The sequence below is a fragment of the Lutra lutra genome, chromosome 14, assembly GCF_902655055.1.
Source record: "Lutra lutra chromosome 14, mLutLut1.2, whole genome shotgun sequence".
NCBI lineage: Eukaryota > Metazoa > Chordata > Mammalia > Carnivora > Mustelidae > Lutra > Lutra lutra.
The window spans coordinates 22365529-22384068 of NC_062291.1; the positions used below are offsets into that span (position 1 = coordinate 22365529).

Here is an 18540-nt window from a genome sequence, read left to right on the forward strand (position 1 = left end):
AAAGATACTATGAGGAAGAAAACCACTCATTTTCACAATAAAATTGATGGGGTAAAGGGACAATGGTACAATAAAAATGCTAAAAATATATAGGTCCTCAAAAAAAAAAAGAAACATGCTCTATTGTAATTGTTGCAAGAGTACATTTAGGTTATTAAGCAGGTGATACTTTAAATCTTACTCAAGATAAAACTTTTTTTAGCTTAATCAAATTGGGTCATACACTCATGAGGTAATCTTGATAACCAAGTAAGTTTTTTCTCTGCTATATTTTTCAAAAAGATAAAAATAAAAAAAAATCTCAGATTCTAATGAGTTTAGCTAAGAACTTTGATAGCAAGTAATTTAAATCTCTGTATAAATGTATTAAAAATATAGTATCATTGTATGTATGTATTATATATTTACACAGATGAATACACATACATATGTTATAAATGAGACAAAAAGATTATGTTGCATAATTTCTATTCTGAAAAATGGTCCTGAAATAAAGGAATAATAATTATAATGGGTAATGTTTATTTAGAACAGATTTTCTAATTCTTGAGGGGGAAGGGGGAAAAAATTTTAAAAAGCAAATTTAAAGGATCTCTATTTCTTACAGATTGGATAATTTACAGAATATATTGACATGTAGAAATGTACATAGATATATAGAAATTCATAATGCTGTAACTACACTGGTTTTTATATTCATAGATGGAAGTATGTGATACTGAAGGTAGTTGTGAAGTGGACTATTATTCTTTTGTAGGCTAAAATGTTTTAGTGAGTCTAAATCTTCTCAAGGTCCTTTAAATAAAGAGCTTGTGGGGTGCCTCAGTCTGTTAAAGTATCTACCTTCATGTCAGGTCATGACCTCCAGATCCTGGGATTGAGACCCACTTCTGGCTTCCTGCTCAGCAAGGAGTCTGCTTTTCCCTCTCCCTCTGCCCCCTTCCCTCCACCTCATGCTCTCTCTCTCTCTCAAACAAATAAATGTAATACATACATACATACATACATACAGCGCTTGTGTCTTTAAAAATGTGGATTTATATTGGATACTCATGGATATTTAAAAATTGCTTGCTTGGTGTTTGAGGGGCACATTTGAACTAATTATATGAGTCTGACAATAAATTTTACTAAAATTTCATCTTCAGTTTTATACATATTGAACTCCATCTAAATCAACCATAAGTTTTTTTCTCTTAGATAGTTCTTCAACTTCTATGCCACATTTCTGGTCTTCTTTTTCGGTATTTTTTCCTATACCCTGTGCTGAATTACCTAAAAGATGTACTATTTCTTAATGCTTTTACTATTGCCTCCATTTAGAATCTGTGTCCTCAACTTTTTCACTACTGTCTTCACTTGTTGAAATTCTGCTTCTCTCACAACATTGTGGTTATAGTTAACAATACTATATCGTATACTTCAAAACTGCTAAGAAACCAGATCTTAAATGTTCTTACCACAAAAAGGAAATGTTAAATTTGGGACATGATGGAGGTATTAGCCAATTCTATAGTGGTACTCATACTGCAATAAATAAATATAAATACATATATTTATCAAATCAACAGAACTGTAAACTTTAAACTTACACAATATATTATATATCAATGACATCCCAATTTTTAAAAAAAAATTTACTTCTCCTACAACAAAGAGTTTCATGTTTTCTGAATCATGATTTGATTCCTTTAATATGGTCTTTCAGTCAAATTATGTTATCACATAACATAATTTTATTATGATATTTTCCACATTTTATATCCTTGAGGCAAGAGCTAGTTTTTACATCTTTGTAGTTTTTTGTTGTGTACTTTTGATATATAGATAATTGCAACTTAGTAAAAGTTGTAATAACTAACAAAAATAAATATGAAGGGACACATAACTAAGTGCCAGTGTGATAAGGATCCTCAATCAGCTTTACAAATCTAAGTGATTTGTCAGGGTCAATATGAGAAGCCACTTGAGTTCAACACCTGCTAAAAGTATAGCAACAAATCTTTGAAGGTAGAGATTTTATTTTAAAATACTCTAAGAAGATTGGTATAACATTCTGATTTTTAGTTATCTTAGAAAGTTTCCTAGAGTTTAATATACAAGTCCCAATAGGCAGTTTTGGGGGAGTTTAATAACGTTAAAAATACAGACAAAAAATGCTTTCCAACAATTAATAGATTTAGCACAGAGGGGAAAAATATTTTTAAAGTGAATGAATTTGTTACAAAAGTGCTTTTGAAATGTTTGTTCTGAAAAGCAGTTTTCATATTTTGGACAGATAAAAGTGTCATTAATTTGTTTTCCATTCAGTATTACCTATCAGCATTATACTCACAGATCTTAGAATTACTTGTCATGTAAAGTAGAAAAACGTAGCTAGAATTACTCTTAAGATGAAGTCTTATTAAGAAATGGAAGCTGTGGGCGCCTGGGTGGCTCAGTTGGTTAAGCAACTGCCTTCAGCTCAGATCATGATCCTGAGGTGTCAGGATCGAGACCACATCAGGCTTCCAGCTCCATGGGGAGTCTGCTTCTCCCTCTGACCTTCTCTCTTCTCGTGCTCTCTCTCATTCTGTCAGATAAATAAATAAAATCTTTAAAAAAAAAAAAAAGAAAGAAAAGAGAAGAAATGGAAGCTGCAAGAGAGAGAGAGAGAGAGAGAGAGAGTGTGCCAGTTGGGGGAGGGGCAGAGATGGAAGGCACAGAAGAGGGAAAGAATCCCAAGCAAACTCTGCACTGAGCACAGAGTACTAAGAAGGGCTCAGTCTCACAACCCTGGGATCATGACCTGAGCCAAAACCAAGAGTCACACTTAACCATGTGAGCCACCCAGTCACCCCACCATAAAACAGTTTTAACATTTGCACATACACAGACTTACTCTACTAGTTCTTCATATTAATCCTGCTTTAGCCATTGCTACAATCAAATTAATCTTTTCAAGGGAGAGCTTCTGATATTTGGGGGTTATTTTCTTCAGTATTTAATTTCTCACTTGGTTATACTTTATACGGTAGCTATCTTTTAACACCTAATAAAAGAAATTGTTTGAGATTAGCAGGGTCCTACATACTTATGACAAAATTGTTTCTTAACTCTCACAGATAAATATTTTATACCTTATTTTATACCTTACTTTTTAAATTAAAAAGTGAAAATTGAAAAAAAAAAGAAATGGAAGCTGCATTTAGAAATGCACTTGATTGTACAGCTCTAAGATGGTACTGGCTGGTTATTGAATATTGGTGTCATGTGAATCACTGTTGATTCACTGATTTTACAGACAGAATCATTGTCTTCTGTCACTTATCTCAAAATCTCAGTTAAAAATTGATTCACAGAGTGTGAAGAGGAAGGAAGTTACATATAAACTGATAGGACTGGTTTAAACTAATTTTTTTACTACTTCTACCCAAGTAAGAAACCTGCAGAGAGGTTGATCTAGTGGCTTTGTTAAGAACTAGGAAGTATGGGGGCACCTGGGTGGCTCAGTGGGGTAAAGTCTCTGCCTTTGGCTCAGGTCATGAACTCAGGGTCCTGGGATCCAGCCCTGAATCAGGCTCTCTGCTCAGCAGGGAGCCTGCTTCCCTTCCTCTCTCTCTCCGCCTGTTTCTCTGCCTACTTGTGATCTCTGTCAAATAAATAAATAAAATCTTAAAAAAAAAAGAACTAGGAATTATGATAAGTAGATAGGAAATAAAGATTCTTTTATAACAAGTCCTTAATAGGTTTGAGCTTTATATTCTGAATGGTAAAATAGGATTTAAGAAAACTTTCTACATTTTAATAAATACAAACCTTTTTCCTCAAATTTTAACTATTAGAAAAAAATACAAAACAAAATATTATATTCTAGGTTATAATCAATTTTTATAACTTTAAGGTTGAATCAGATAACAGTGGAAGTTTAAATAGCAAGCATCTGTATCTTAGTGTTAATATATTGAAATTGTATCTTCATTAAATTGGGTGAAATGCAAAATACCTTTTTTTCTATGATCTTAAATAATTTTTTCACTAAGTTGTTATGAAATTATATGGAGAGTCATAATGCAGATGAGTTCCACAGAAACTTTTACCATCAGTGTCCAGAAAGTTTTTTAGTATTATTATTTATATTTTAAAGATAACTGTAATCAGAATAATAGATAAAAACTTTGAGTTTTTCTAATTAGAACAATTACGAATGTTTGAGTATTTATCACCTTTCCCTTTTCCAAGTCCATCAAAAGGCTTCCACTTAGTTTCTTCCCCTCCCTTGACTTTTAAAAGGCTTTTATTTAGGTCACAAGCAATTTGGGGATTCCATTAGGCCAGATGAGAAGGAAAGAAAAAAGCGAGAGAGTAATTTTTGTGGGAGTTTTATGAAGAGGGGATCCGGAGAAACTGGGGTGTGAAGGGAGGGTCAAAGAAGAAAGAGGATTTTTAAAAGTATTGTTCAAGAAATGACAATAAAGAACTTAAGTTATTTTGAAATTAATTTTCAATGGCCATCAGGTACCTCTGGCAACAACACAGCTTGAGATGAGACAATATGGGTCAAAGATTTAATAAGACTGGCAATTGTCAACAGTTTTATATCAGTTTAACAGTTATATCAGTATATATGACAGTTGAGATAGGAGTGTGGGGGCAGGAGAACGTAATCTAATCTGGAAATGGAAGGTATTGCCACAATATAATACTCATTGTTATTTTTAATTTTTGTTGATCAAGCCTTGCTATTTTCTTCTGCTAAGGAACTAGTTATGTAGCTGATTTATGATCTACCACATTTTATCATATGAATAACAATTATATTTATTTTTTCTCCTCTGGGGCATTCAATTTTATGTTGGCCTGGGGTAAGAGAACATAAGAAGTAGAGTGAAATTTGATTCAGTGTATCTTTCCTATCTATGAAACAAACTTGGCAAGCCTATATTTTTTCTATTTTTGACCTATCATCCATCAGATTCTACTCTATATTGTCAGACAAAGTTTCTCTTTTAGTCTCTCATTTTCTTTAACTGGAAATGCAGAATACAGTCTTCATAGTAACCAGATGTCAGATCAGTTCTTCAAGATTTTAATGATACTAATCAACATGGCAATTGTTTGTTTTTCCTCTTTTAGCCTTATCTTTTGTTTTAATACTCAGAATTAAATTGATCAAGACACAATGGGTAAAAAAATCCTGGAATAATCCTTGACATAATAGCTTGTAAGAGAATGTTCTTCAATATTATTTGTATATGTAGTATAACTATCGCATGCTATTTCTACATATAAGTATCCAAAACAAAAGGAAAATGGAAGAGTAATTTCTATAGACTGTCACTCAGATATTTTTTTAAAGAAAAAAAAAATTTTATTTGGGTTCTTTCATTAGCAACATTTGTGACCTCATACAGTTTCAAACACCTGACATTAAAGCAGAATTGATCGGTTGTATATGAAAAATGTTCTCTTGGTTCTTTCCAGATGGACCTTACCATGTAAGGCCAATCTTTTATAGATTAGAAGGATGGATTATCAGTGTTTTTTTTTCTGTTTGTTTGTTTGTTTGTTTTACATTCTGTGAAAGCAGAAATTGGAAAAGTAAATTGAAAACGTAGAAGTGGTAAGGACTAGTTCAGTTTTGCTTTTTTTCTTATTGGTAAAATGACTTTGTAAATGGCATTAGCTATCATTAACACCCAAACCATTTCATGAACAATAGTGAAATCTCAGATTTAGTAATTAGGTAGCTGAGTTCAGAAATATATACATAGGTGCAACTGGGTGGCTCAGTCGGTTAAGCATCTGCCTTCGGCTCTGGTCATAATCTCAGGATCCTGGGATAGAGCCCCACATCAGGCTCTCTGCTCAGCAGGGAGTCTGCTTCTCCCTCTCACTCTCCCTCTGTGTTCTCTCTCTCTTTCTCCCTCTCAAATATATAAATAAAAATCTTATTTAAGGGCACCTAGGTGGCTCAGTCATTGGACGTCTGCTTTCGGCTCAGGTCACGATCCCCGGGGTCTGGGATCGGGACCCGCATCAGGCTTCCTGCTTGGCGGGAGGCCTGCTTCTCCCTCTCCCACTCCCACTGCTTGTGTTCCCTCTCCCTCTGTGTCTCTTTCTATCAAATAAATAAAATCTTAAAAAAAAAAAGTCTTATTTAAGAAAAGAAAAAAAAAAAGAAATGTAAACACAACTGATGGCCTTGCAACCTAGAAAAATACATTAGTTGAAAACTACCTGTGCATTGTTTTCTTGCAGGAAACAAATCACAAGACAGTGGCATAGCAGAGATGGAAGAACTTCCTGTACCACATAACATTAAAATAAGCAACATTACATGTGACTCATTCAAGATTTCATGGGAAATGGATTCAAAGTCAAAGGACCGTATTACACACTATTTCATTGACCTCAATAAGAAAGAGAACAAGAACTCCAATAAATTTAAACACAAGGTAAAATCTTAACATATACTTCTATTCATTTGCATCTTAAAATCTAAGTATGAGGACATTTATTTAAAAGAGGAAATGTTTTGTTGATTATGTGATGTATTGACATTGGGAAGTGTAAAAATTACATGTCATTTCAAAACCCTATCCTTTTAAGAAATTTAGTAAGAAAACAAAATGCTAAGTATACTATAAAATACAATTTTTCCCAAAAAGGTAAAATCATGACTCTCATATAGACATAAAAATGAACATGTGTTAAAGATTTAACTGATTAATGAGCTAACTGATGAGGTATTACAACCAGTTCAATGGATAATCCAAAGAATAGACACAGTTATAGATCAGGATATTGAAATAAATGTAGAACTACAGGCAAAACTGGTTTGAGATAAGGAAGAAGCAAGGGCCAGAAGGGATAGATGGACAAAGTTCTTTGCATGTTTTTAAACAAGAATAACTGTTATCCATTATCTAAAGATTACAGTTTTATAAAATAACTTTCACAGAAGCAAAAGAAAATAGCCAGAAGAGTATGCTATAGGCAATGCATAGTTTTCATTAAGGCATATATTTTTCCCCATAATAACTGCTGAGAGAGGAATGTGATGTAGCTTTATAAACTTTAGGGTATTTACAAAATATTTTAGGGCTGAACATTGCTTTATGTAGTCAATTTTATTTTATGATTTGAGAATGAAAATTAACCTTTATATGTCTTAGACCTGTTAATACCTCTTTGGTATTATTCTTATAACAGTCTACTTATCACATATCTTTGCTGATACATCTCTCGACATACACATCAGAGGTAGTATAGAGAGAATAATAGTTATTCAGTATTCTTTCTTGTTTTTCAATATTTTCACTGATGAAAACTGGTCCTTTTTTTATATTGATACTAAATTTAACTTGGCAATTTTTTTTGGAAGAGTTGCCTTATCGTTCTGGAAATTATGCCTTTTACCAAATATGCAGTTATACACACTAACGATAAGTGAGGATTATATGTACAGATAAGTGTGAGAGAACAAGACTGATAATTCGTTATTCTAACCATGTTCTAATTTTGATTATGCTTTCTGGTTATGGGTATTTTCTTTGCTGGCATTTGCCTTCTTGAGGCAGTTTTGAAATATTTCCTTGAAATAGCTGTGAAATACTTAACGTTAAGTGATGATTAGGTCAAGATTTAACCCCCTTTTACTCATCCACACTTAGAAAACCATGTCTTAGAAATGTAGTAAATATTCAGCTAGCAAGTTTAATAGCTTTATTAATCATTGTTTGGAAATACCTAAACATTTCTGTGACACATAAACTCCATACTTGAATACAACTGAAGCATATCTTACCCCTTTTGTATATAAAACTGATTTATCTTAAAGTAGTTATTTTAAAATGTTTTCTCCTTTCACATATAAAATATTTAGTAATGGGCTACTCTGGTAAAATTAATGGATAGTATAAATTAAACAAATATATTTTAAAATAGAAAATCATTGAATTTTATTTGTCATGTTTCTGGGTTTTTGGAGGTTTTGTTTTGTTTTATTTGATATTAGAATATTGCATTTTAAGGAGCATATATAAGGACTGTACAGAGAAGAACAAGAATCAGGAAAACAAGAATCTAAATACATTATGTCATTAATACAGCTAGTTAGCTGTATGACCTTGGGCATGTCTTTTGATCAAATTGGACCTTATTTTTTATATCTGGAGAATAGAGATTTGACTATAATAATTGTTAAATATCTTTAAAGAGGAAAATTCTATTATTAGCGAGGAATTTAATAAGTTCCTCCACATTGTTTACAGTTGATTCAGGTTATACTGCTAAATTATTTCTTCCCACCCTCCCTCCCTACACCCTTCCTCCTTTCCTGTTTTTCATTCTTTTTGTCTTAGGATGTTCCAACTAAATTGGTGGCAAAAGCTGTTCCTTTGCCCATGACTGTCCGTGGACACTGGTTTTTGAGCCCGAGAACTGAATACACAGTAGCAGTGCAGACTGCCTCAAAACAGGTTGATGGTGATTATGTTGTGTCTGAATGGAGTGAAATTATAGAATTCTGCACAGCAGGTAAGAGAACTAGATACAAATACAGAAAAAATATTTAATAGTTCCTTAAAAGCTAATTACAGGAAAGTACGTTTTAATCATAAGGTGATACGGATTTCATTGGGTTATTTTTACATCGACAATAGCATTGTGTAATAGAACAAACTGCTGTATGGTTGGAGTGAATTTAGATTTTCAGCAAAAGCTGAGTAATGGCATTAAATCAATTCTTTGCTGCATTGTTTGATTTTTCAGGGTAAAAACTTTGCAAATGAAAATTGGTTCAGTTTGAAAATACACTAAAACATATTTTGAGCTTCATTTTGGGAGAGAGAACTTTTTTTTTCTTTTTTAAATTTTCACAGATATTGGAGGCACCTGGTTGGCTCAGTCAGTTTAGTGGATGCCTTCGGCTCAGGTCATGATCCCAGAATTCTGGGATCAAGCCGAGCATCTCTGGCTCCCTGTTCAGCAGGGAGCCTTTTTCTCCCTCTCCCTCTGCCTGCTGCTCCCCCTGCCTGTGCACTCTCTCTCTCTGTCAGATCTTAAAAAAAAAAAAAATTAACAGATATTTAAACAAAGAAGTCAGGAACATCTTTCTCTAACTTAGGGAAATGGATGCAGATCTTAATGACTCTACCTAGCAGAAATGTTACTGGATTTTTCACTCGAGTGCTGAAAATCTATAACTAAACTAGTGTTGCACACACACTGTGTGTGTGTGTGTGTGTGTGTGTGTCTTTGCTTCATTAGAAAGTACCTCATTGCCATTTGGCATTGAGATATCTAATGTGGAGAGCCCTATCCCCTTTGATTTTTAACTGTACTTTAATATTCCATTAGATTGGAAATGTTACCATTCATCTCATTCATTTATCTCTTTATTCATTCATTTAAGAAAGAAATATTTGGTGAGCACTTAAATAGGTATTGAAGTGATACAAATTACCTAAATACATCTGTCATTCTTTCCTTGTCTGTTAGAATGGGGCTTTATTTCTTCTTTGTATAGGCAATTATTTCCTCTAAAAACTTATGGAGAACAGCTAAGTGTTTTTTTCAACATAAAGGAAGTTGAAGAAAAAGTTTTAAAAACAATTTGCCTCAACTAATTGTAGGTTGCTTAGCAACTTTCCCCATCTGAGACATCCTTCAGATAAACCAGGCTTTTTTTCTCCCCATAACGTCACACCTGCATTATTTTAGACTCAGTATATACTTAGTAACTGCTTTATCTCACTATCTTGTGTTGTTTCTTAATCTCAAACTCAGCGTAAAACTTTTCCTATGGATATGTTAAATGGATGAAGTTTTATTTCTATGTTATTTTGACTTTATCTTCAACCCTTTTTATATATGGAGAAGTTGCTAATGATTATAACATCCTTGATTGCTAAGGATTTCAATCTTTGAGAGCAAGGAAAATAGTATCTCTCTGGTACCATATTTCTTCCTATGTAAGATACCGATTATGAGATCCACCATTTAATACTGTCAGTTAAACTATGAAATAGTGTTTTCTTAACACAGTTATTGTTGGATTCATGTCAGAGAAGCTAAATGTGAAAAAAAATATGTTTTGGACTAGATGAAATATAATCATAATTTAGTTATCAGTAATGAAACAGCTGATTTTTATATTGTATTAATAGTAACATTAATAGTGAATAAAGAATTCTCAATGATATAACTTCTACCTATATTTGATATATTATATTGGAGTTAATATATCCCTTCAGTTTTTTTCCTAAAACAGATTTCTCTGTAGTCTACATCATGTTTTCTTTCTTTTTTTTTTTTTAACTGCATTTCTTTCCATTTACTTTCATTGTACCCCACCAGCAAGGCTTAATCTAAGACAGACACATAAACAAGACACAGCCTTTTTTTTTTATATTGTTTTAATACATGCTATTTTCCATAAGACTGCACTAAACAGAGTCAAAGTATTTGTCCAGTTAAAAGAACTATACTTTACCTGCTAAAATCCCCATTTGACATTAGGAAAAAGTGTGAAATATTATTTCTTCTTTAGCTTAAGGAAGACCTTTGTCGTTTCCAGTTCAGAAATACCTATCTGTGTATAGATGCATATACATTCACTCTGTTCTATAATCTGTTTAGCCATATAAGTACATTTATTTTTATGTGTCTTTGTCTTTTTTCATTTAGAGTGATCACCCTGTTGCTCTTTTACATAACTACATCTCATAATTCTACTAAGAATGTTATTGGGTGAATAATAAAACTCCAGCTTTTAAATATGCCACAATAGTTTTCTGTAAATTGTTTTGTATTTTTAATTTCCATGAGAAAATATAAAGGGAACATAAGCTTTTTGAAGCTTATTGTTTCAGATTATCAAAATAATTCAGAGACTTTTACTTAAACTTTATCAATAACGTTTAATCTGTAAATTTTGAGGAAGGTTTTTGTATAAATTGTCCCTTAATCTGTACAGTAATTCATTCCACATTTATTGAGCACATACTGTGTACTATGTACTGTGAAAAATATTGATATAAAATAAAATAGAATACCACCAACTAATCTACCTCTAGTCTAGTCTATGTTAAGATACAACTCTGTGCTCACCCTATAAGTCATAGTTGTCTATATATTTAACTATGTATATTTATTTGTAAATTTAGACTGTGAGTTCTTTGAAAGGAAGAATAGTCTTTTTGATCTTTTAACTTGATCATCTAATTTTGCATGATGCCTTCTGCATTACGTTCTAATCTAAATAAATGTGAGCCAATGAAGCAGTTAATAAACAACCTCTGCTGTCATGAGCATTTCAGCTAGGTTGCTTTTATTTGGAAGGTCTTATAATCTTTATGGACAAAAATTTTTGTTTATATTTTGGTGTAGAGGATTTTGACAATAGTCCTCAATTTTCAAAACAAAAAGTTGGTGAAAGTATCAAATTTCTTGGAGAGAAGTTTTAGATTTTCAAGCGTCTTGCGTACCTGAAAACCATCAACTAAAAACCAGAGACCTAGTCTCTAGCTATATGAACATTTGGCAAATCAAGCTGTAACAAGCCTCAATTTCTGCATCAATAAGATGGTCATATTTAATCTACTTCACCAACCTCATAGATTTAAAGAGTAAATTAAATGAACATTATTATTGCTACCCTTTTATATTCAGTTTGCTACTGATTGCAGATTAGAAGCTTCTTTTATTTGATTTATCAGTTGGTTCAAGAAAAGCTAGTATGGTGCCAATTGATATTACTTGAGTTATGCAGAGTCTGCATTCTTTAACATTTTTGTTTCAGAACCTTTCATTTCAAAGTGCGAAACAAATGCATGTGTATCCTAAAAAAAAACCCATAAACCATAACAAATACATTTTTTTGTAGAAAGAAAAATGTGCCAAAGACAATGTATTTTTTCAATGTAATTTCCTTTTCACTAAGATAAATTTCCTAAAGGTAAATTTTAATAATTTCTAAGTTATTAAACATGTAGTTGATAACTTTGTAATATATTTTTAGTAAGAGAATTTTTTTGTTATTTTCAGACTATTCAAAAGTTCATCTAACACAGCTATTGGAGAAGGCTGAAGTGATTGCAGGACGGATGCTTAAATTTACTGTTTTTTATCGTAACCAACACAAAGAATATTTTGACTATATTCGGTAAGGATAAAAATATATATAGTGATTTGCTTTACTAAATGCCATTCCAAGCTCTAGGCTCAGGTTTCCCTTGAGTCTAGTTCTGTGAAATAGCAATTTTTGTTTTCTTTTCAAAATGGTTATACTCTTTTATTTCTGAGAATAATTAGAAAAAATCAGATTATGGGATTTTTTTTTCACTTTACTTACATTCTTGTCTATAATCATTTGTAGTGACAGTTCCTGTCTATTTGAGTGGAAGATCTTAAGCCTCCAGGGTTTAACTGATGGCCATACATGACAACCTCCTCTGCCACCCAATAACTCAGCTAAATATTCTTTTCTTGTGGATTGCTTTAAGATACTGAAAATGGGTGGAGAGGAAGAGGTAGCTTTCATGAAATATGGTGAACCAGTGGGGATTTTTCAGGCTTCAGTCCTAAGTGGAGATCTCTTAGCCATTATCTTGGATTAATTATTCATTAGGACAGTGTGTTTTGTTTATTTTTGAATTCTAGTGTTCAGTTGGTATTTTGAAGATAGCCTGTGTTTACACTGGGAAGCAATTTCCAAGAATTCAAAAGAAATCCATGCTTCCGGTAACTTTAATACTAATAATCCTTTTGTATTTGCAGATGAAAATTTTAGGATGGTAAATAGAGAGATGTATTTTTTTAGAGGCTAAGACTAAGGTCTTTAAAATGATAAATGCTATATGGGTTCTAAAACTTTTACACAGTAATCTCGGTAATTTGTCATTTTAACAGCCTTGGTCTTACTTTAAATTTTAAGTTGTAAGGATTATAATGAAAAAAAATTAGGAAGCTTTGTTATTATTTGTTTCTTCCTTCTCTAGTTTTCTTAGTCTTTTTTCTAGTTTTAGACTTAATCAGCTCCAAGCTGTAGAAACTGTAACGGGAATCAGAGAGAGGTGAACTTAGGCATCTGATTTCATCAAATGAAATACTTTGCAATATCATGTTTTGTTTTGTTTTTCCCTATGTTTTCTCTTTTTTTCCCCTATGTTTTGATACTGCAAACCATAAGTTTGAATATCTTATAAACACAGAGTTTAATCCATAATTCTTTTATCTGATGTTATTTACCCTTGAGTCTATATATGTATTTCATGATGGGATGCCCTTAACCTAATTTAAATAGTACAAACAGATGTAACACAAATTAATGTATCTGTCAGTTGTGAGTGGGAATGATCATATATATTAAACAAGAAAGGTTTTCTTTAAACATAAAATTTGAAAACAAAAAGGTCTATTGCCTTTTTTTTAAATAAGAAGTACATCAATATAATACATCTTTGGTACAAGGTTTAGATTCTTAGAATATTGTCAATGTCTATTTTAGGTGGCCACTGGAGGTCAGTATTTCACTGATTTTCTATACCCTTTGGGTGGAAACTAGACTATTTTCAGGTCCTTCAATACTAAAATTTGCATCATCTGTTTTCAAAAATTCTAAGAAGAAAAGAAATGATAAAAACTGCCTGGGAAAAGTCATTGTATATATTACAAATGACTCCAGTGTACTAGTATGAAAGATGTATTTACTAACAAGGAAATTTACCTTTGTTGGAGTTTCCATGACAGTTGTAAAATCCATGTAAGTTATATCTTCATGCAGTATATATAAATAAATATACTTCCCAAGTGGTGGGTACAGTTCTTTAACATTGCTTTTTTAAAACACTTTATTTAAAAAAAAATTGTAGACATTAGCTTTAACGACCTTGATTTTCCTTTTTAGATAACAAATTCTAATCAGGACCCACATCCTTTATCAGAATCCATTTAAAATGTCATAAAATGCTTGAATAGAAATGAAACTTTCACTTAACTAGCTACAGACTTTCTAAATCATTACAAATTATGAAAAAGTGTTTGGTCAGTTCTGACTCAATCCATATGGATTAAGTTCATTTTGATCTCTTTCTCTAGAGATAAATTTCTAAGTGAATATTTCTTTATTTCCTGTCTCTGTATTTTCTGCTATTATTGTTTCATTAATTGAACTTTTATATGCATGCTGAACACATATATCAATGTTTTGTTTTTGTTAATGAGAATGTAGCTGTAACAAGGGTAAGAATTGTGACCCAGGACAAGATGAAGTGGAAACATTTCTCCCTATTTTTCCCATTAAGTATAACTAAAAACTCTGGATTGTATATATAAAAGAAATGTAAGAATCTGAAAGGTGGAAGAAGACTGAAAGGTAGAAGATAAGCCAGTTAGGGACCATGGGACTCAAGGAACAATACAGTGATGAGTTCCCTGAGTTTTCTTTTTAGCTCTTATATTCTTGACTGATTTCTGAAGAAGCCAAGAACCCCAAAATGCTAATGGGCACAAACTAAGAAAAATATCCTCAGAAAATTTGCTCTATTTACCCAAATGACCAGCAAAGGGATAGTCTTAAAAATAGAAAGCTTTTAGACAATAATTGCCCTACTTCAGCCAAATACCATCAGGGGAAAAAAAAAAAAACATTTTCCCACCCTCACCAGCTGAGTCAAGTAGGGAACCCAGATTTCCACCTTCTGCCATCTACAAGGAAGCACCCTCTCCTCCTCCTCCAACCCCTGCTGGGGTGGTGTGAGAGAAAGCTGAATGGGGAAGGTGGACTTATACCCTCCCACCAGTGGCAATGTGGTACCTGTCAACCTCCCTACTGGGGTGGTATCGCAGGTTGCCTAATGAAAACCAGGACTTTTCACTGCAGCCTAGGAATACGGATTGCCTCTGCAGTGTCAGTGAAAGCCACGTAAAGAGCAGTACTGAGACAACTTCTTGCTCTCCAAGCTAGATAGTATTAGAAGAAGCCTAGCGAGAACCTTAACTCTTAACTTCACCCAGTAGTCATCCCCCTGTCTTTGAGGCTGACTGTGAATCCTGGTCTTTTCTCCCCTAACAGCAATGAAGTGATATTCTCCCGCTGATACATAGTCAAAAGAAGCCTGCTAAAGTACTGATTTAAATAAGACTCATCTTCATAACATAATACCCTGAATGTCCAAGATACTATTGAAATCCACTCATGATTCCAAGAATCAGAAAAATCGTGAGTGAGAAAAAATGATCAACAGATATTAATGCCATAACACAGAATCTTAGCACTATCTGACAAGGATTTCAAACAGCCACTGTAAAAATTTTTCAATAAGCAATTACAAATATACGTGAAACAAAAATAGAAGATATAAAGAATTAAATGAATATCATAGAACTGAAAAACTACTATAAGTAAAAAACTCAGTGGATAGACTCAACAAAAAAAATGAAGAGGACAAAGGAAAGAAACCATAAACTTGAAGATAGAACAATAGAAATTACTCAAACTGGGGCTCCTGGGTGGCTTTTGGTTAGCATCTGACTCTTGATTTCAGTCAGGTCATGAGATTGAACCTTGCTCCAGGCTGAGCATGGAGCTTGCTTCAGATTCTCTTTCTCTTTCCCTCTGCTCCTCCCCACCCCCCCCCAAAAAAAAAAGAAAGGAAAAAAAAAAAAAAACAAAACGAAATTACCCAAAGTGAGTAACGGAAAATTGACTGGGAATAAAAAGAGCACAACTTCACAGACATGTAGGGCTATAGCAGATCTGATATCTAATACTAATGTCATTGGAGTCAGAAAGGAGGAAAGGGTGGAGCTAATAAAATATTCAAAGTAAAAATAGCTGAAATGTTCCCAAATTTGGCAAAGGACATAAATATAAAGATTAAAGAAGCTAAGTAAATCCCAAACAGGATAAACACAAAGAAATCCATGCCCAGACACATCATAAACTCCTGAAAATTGAAGAGAAGCAAATCCTGAAAAACACCATACCTCATCTATGGTGTCTTTCAATCACATCATCATTAGAAACCATATCAGCCAGAAAGAAGCCACACAATATTTTTAAGTTCTGAAAGAGAACTGTCAACCCAGAATCCTGGATCTGGTGAAAATATCCTTCAAGAATAAAAGGAAATCAAGATATTCTCAGATGAAGGAAAATTAAGGGGAATTTGTCACCAGCATATCTACTGTAAAAGAATGACTAAAATATAATATATAAATAAAATATAATAATAAATAAATAAAATATAAATAAAATATAAAATATATATAGTGGCATATTATTTATATACATATATAATATATATATAAAGATGATGTGAGATTTTATATATATTAAAATATATATATTTATAATATATATAAAATCTCACATCATCTTTATATATATATAATATATATATTATATATATATAGAAAATCTCACATCATCTTTATCCATTCATCTGTCAATGGACACTTGAGCTGCTTCCATAATTAAGTGATTATAAATAATACTGCAATAAACAGGGGTGCTTGTATTCCTTTGAATTAGGGCTTTGTATTGTTTGGGTAAATATCCAGTAGTGAAATCCCTGGATCATGGGGTAGATCTATTTTATTTTTTGAGGAGCTTCCCTACTGTTTTCTACAGTGGCTATACCAGTTTGCAATTCCACCAAAAGTGCAAGAGGGTTCCTTTTTCTACATCCTTGCCAATACTTGTTTCTTATATTGTTGATTTTAGTCATTCTGACAGGTATGAGATAATATCTTATTGTAGTTTTGATTTGCATTTATTTGATTAGCGATGTTGAGCATCTTTTCATGTGTTTGTTGGCCATCTGGATGCCTTCTTTGGAGAAATGTTTGTTCATTTCTTCTGCTCATTTTTAATTGGATTATTTGGGGTTTTTGGTTTTGAGTTATAGAAGTTATTTATATATTTTGGATACTAATCAGATAATACTAATCAGATAATGTCATTTACAAATATTTTCTCCCATTTCATAGGTTGCCTGTTCATTTTGTTGTTTCCTTCACTGAGCAGAAGCTTTTTATTTTGATATAGTCCCAAAACTTTATTTTTGCTTTTGTTTCTGTTGCCTCAGGAGACATATCTAGAAAAATGTTTCTATGGCTGATATGAGAGAAATTACTGCCTGTGCTCTCTTCTAGGATTTTTATGGTTTCAAATCTCACATTTAGGTCTTTAGTCCATTTTGAGTTTACTTTTGTGTATGGTGTAAGAAAGTGGTCCAGTTTCATTCTTTTGCATGTAGTTTCTCAGCACCATTTGTTGAAAAGACTACCTTTTTTCCATGGGATATTCTTTCTTCCTTTGTCAAAAATAAGATTAATCCATATAATTATGGGTTTATTTCTGGGTTTTCAATTCTGTTCCATTGATCTTCATGTCTATTTTTGTGCCAGTACCATACTGATTTAACTACTATTGTTTTGTAATATAACTTGAAATCTTGAATTGTGATACCTCCAGCTTTGTTTTTCTTTTCCAAGATTGCTTTGGCTATTCAAGGTCTTTTGTGATTCCATGCAAATTTTGAGCTTGTTTGTTCTAGTTCTGTGACAAATGCTATTGCTATTTTGATAGAGATTGCATGAAATGTGTAGATCACTTTGGGTAATATAGACATTTTTACAATATTTGTTCTTCCAACTCATAAGCATGGAATGTCTATTTCTTTATGTCATCTTGAATTTTTTTCATCATTGTCTATAGTTTTTGGAGTACAGGTCTTTCACCTTTTTGGCTGAGTTTATACCTAGATATTGGTTTTGGTGTATTTGTAAATGGGATTGTTTTCTTAATTTATCTTTCTGCTGCTTCATTATTAGTATATAGGAACAAAATGGATTTCTGTACCTTGACTTTGTATCTTGTGACTTTACTGAATTCATTTGTTCTAGTAGTTTTTTGGTGGTCTTTAGGGTTTCTATATACAGTAACATGTCACCTGCATACAATGAGAGTTTTACTTCTTCCTTACCAATTCGGATACATTTTCTTTCTTTATGTTGATTGCTATGGCTAGGATATCTAGTACTATGTTGAATAAAAGTGGTGAGAGTGGACATCCCTGTCTTGTTCTTGACCTTAGGGGAAAACTCCAAGATTTTGCCCATTGAATATGATGTTGTCTGTGGGTTTTTCATATTAGGTCTTTGTTATGTTGAGGTATGTTTCCTCTAAATCTACTTTGTTGATGGTTTTATCATGAATGGATGTTGTACTTTGTCAGATATTTTTTTCTGCATCTATTGAAATGATCATATGGTTCTTATCCTTTCGCTTATTGCTGTATTGTGTAGACTGTTTTGTGTATGTTAAACTACCCTTGCATCTTGGAAATAAATTCCATTTGATTGTGGTGTATGTTTTTTTAATGTATTGTTGGTTTGCTAATATTTTGTTGAGGATTTTTGCATCTATATTCATGAGTGATGTTGGCCTGTAATTCTCTTTTTTCGTGGTGTCTTTATCTGGTTTTGGTATCAGAGTGATACTGGCCTCATAGAATGAATTTATAAGTTTTCCTTCCTCTTGTATTTTTT

General features: G+C 32.5%; 1 protein-coding gene across 2 annotated transcripts in view; it reads left to right on the plus strand.

Annotated features, from left to right (window-relative positions):
• Nucleotides 1-18540, plus strand: part of PHYHIPL (phytanoyl-CoA 2-hydroxylase interacting protein like) — an 85775-nt gene that overhangs the window by 63856 nt on the left and 3379 nt on the right. For both annotated transcript variants that reach the window (XM_047702717.1, XM_047702718.1), the window contains 3 exons: nt 6241-6437; nt 8346-8520; nt 12031-12148. In XM_047702717.1, the coding sequence (XP_047558673.1) occupies nt 6241-6437; nt 8346-8520; nt 12031-12148 (490 nt within the window). The remainder of the gene's footprint in view (nt 1-6240; nt 6438-8345; nt 8521-12030; nt 12149-18540) is intronic.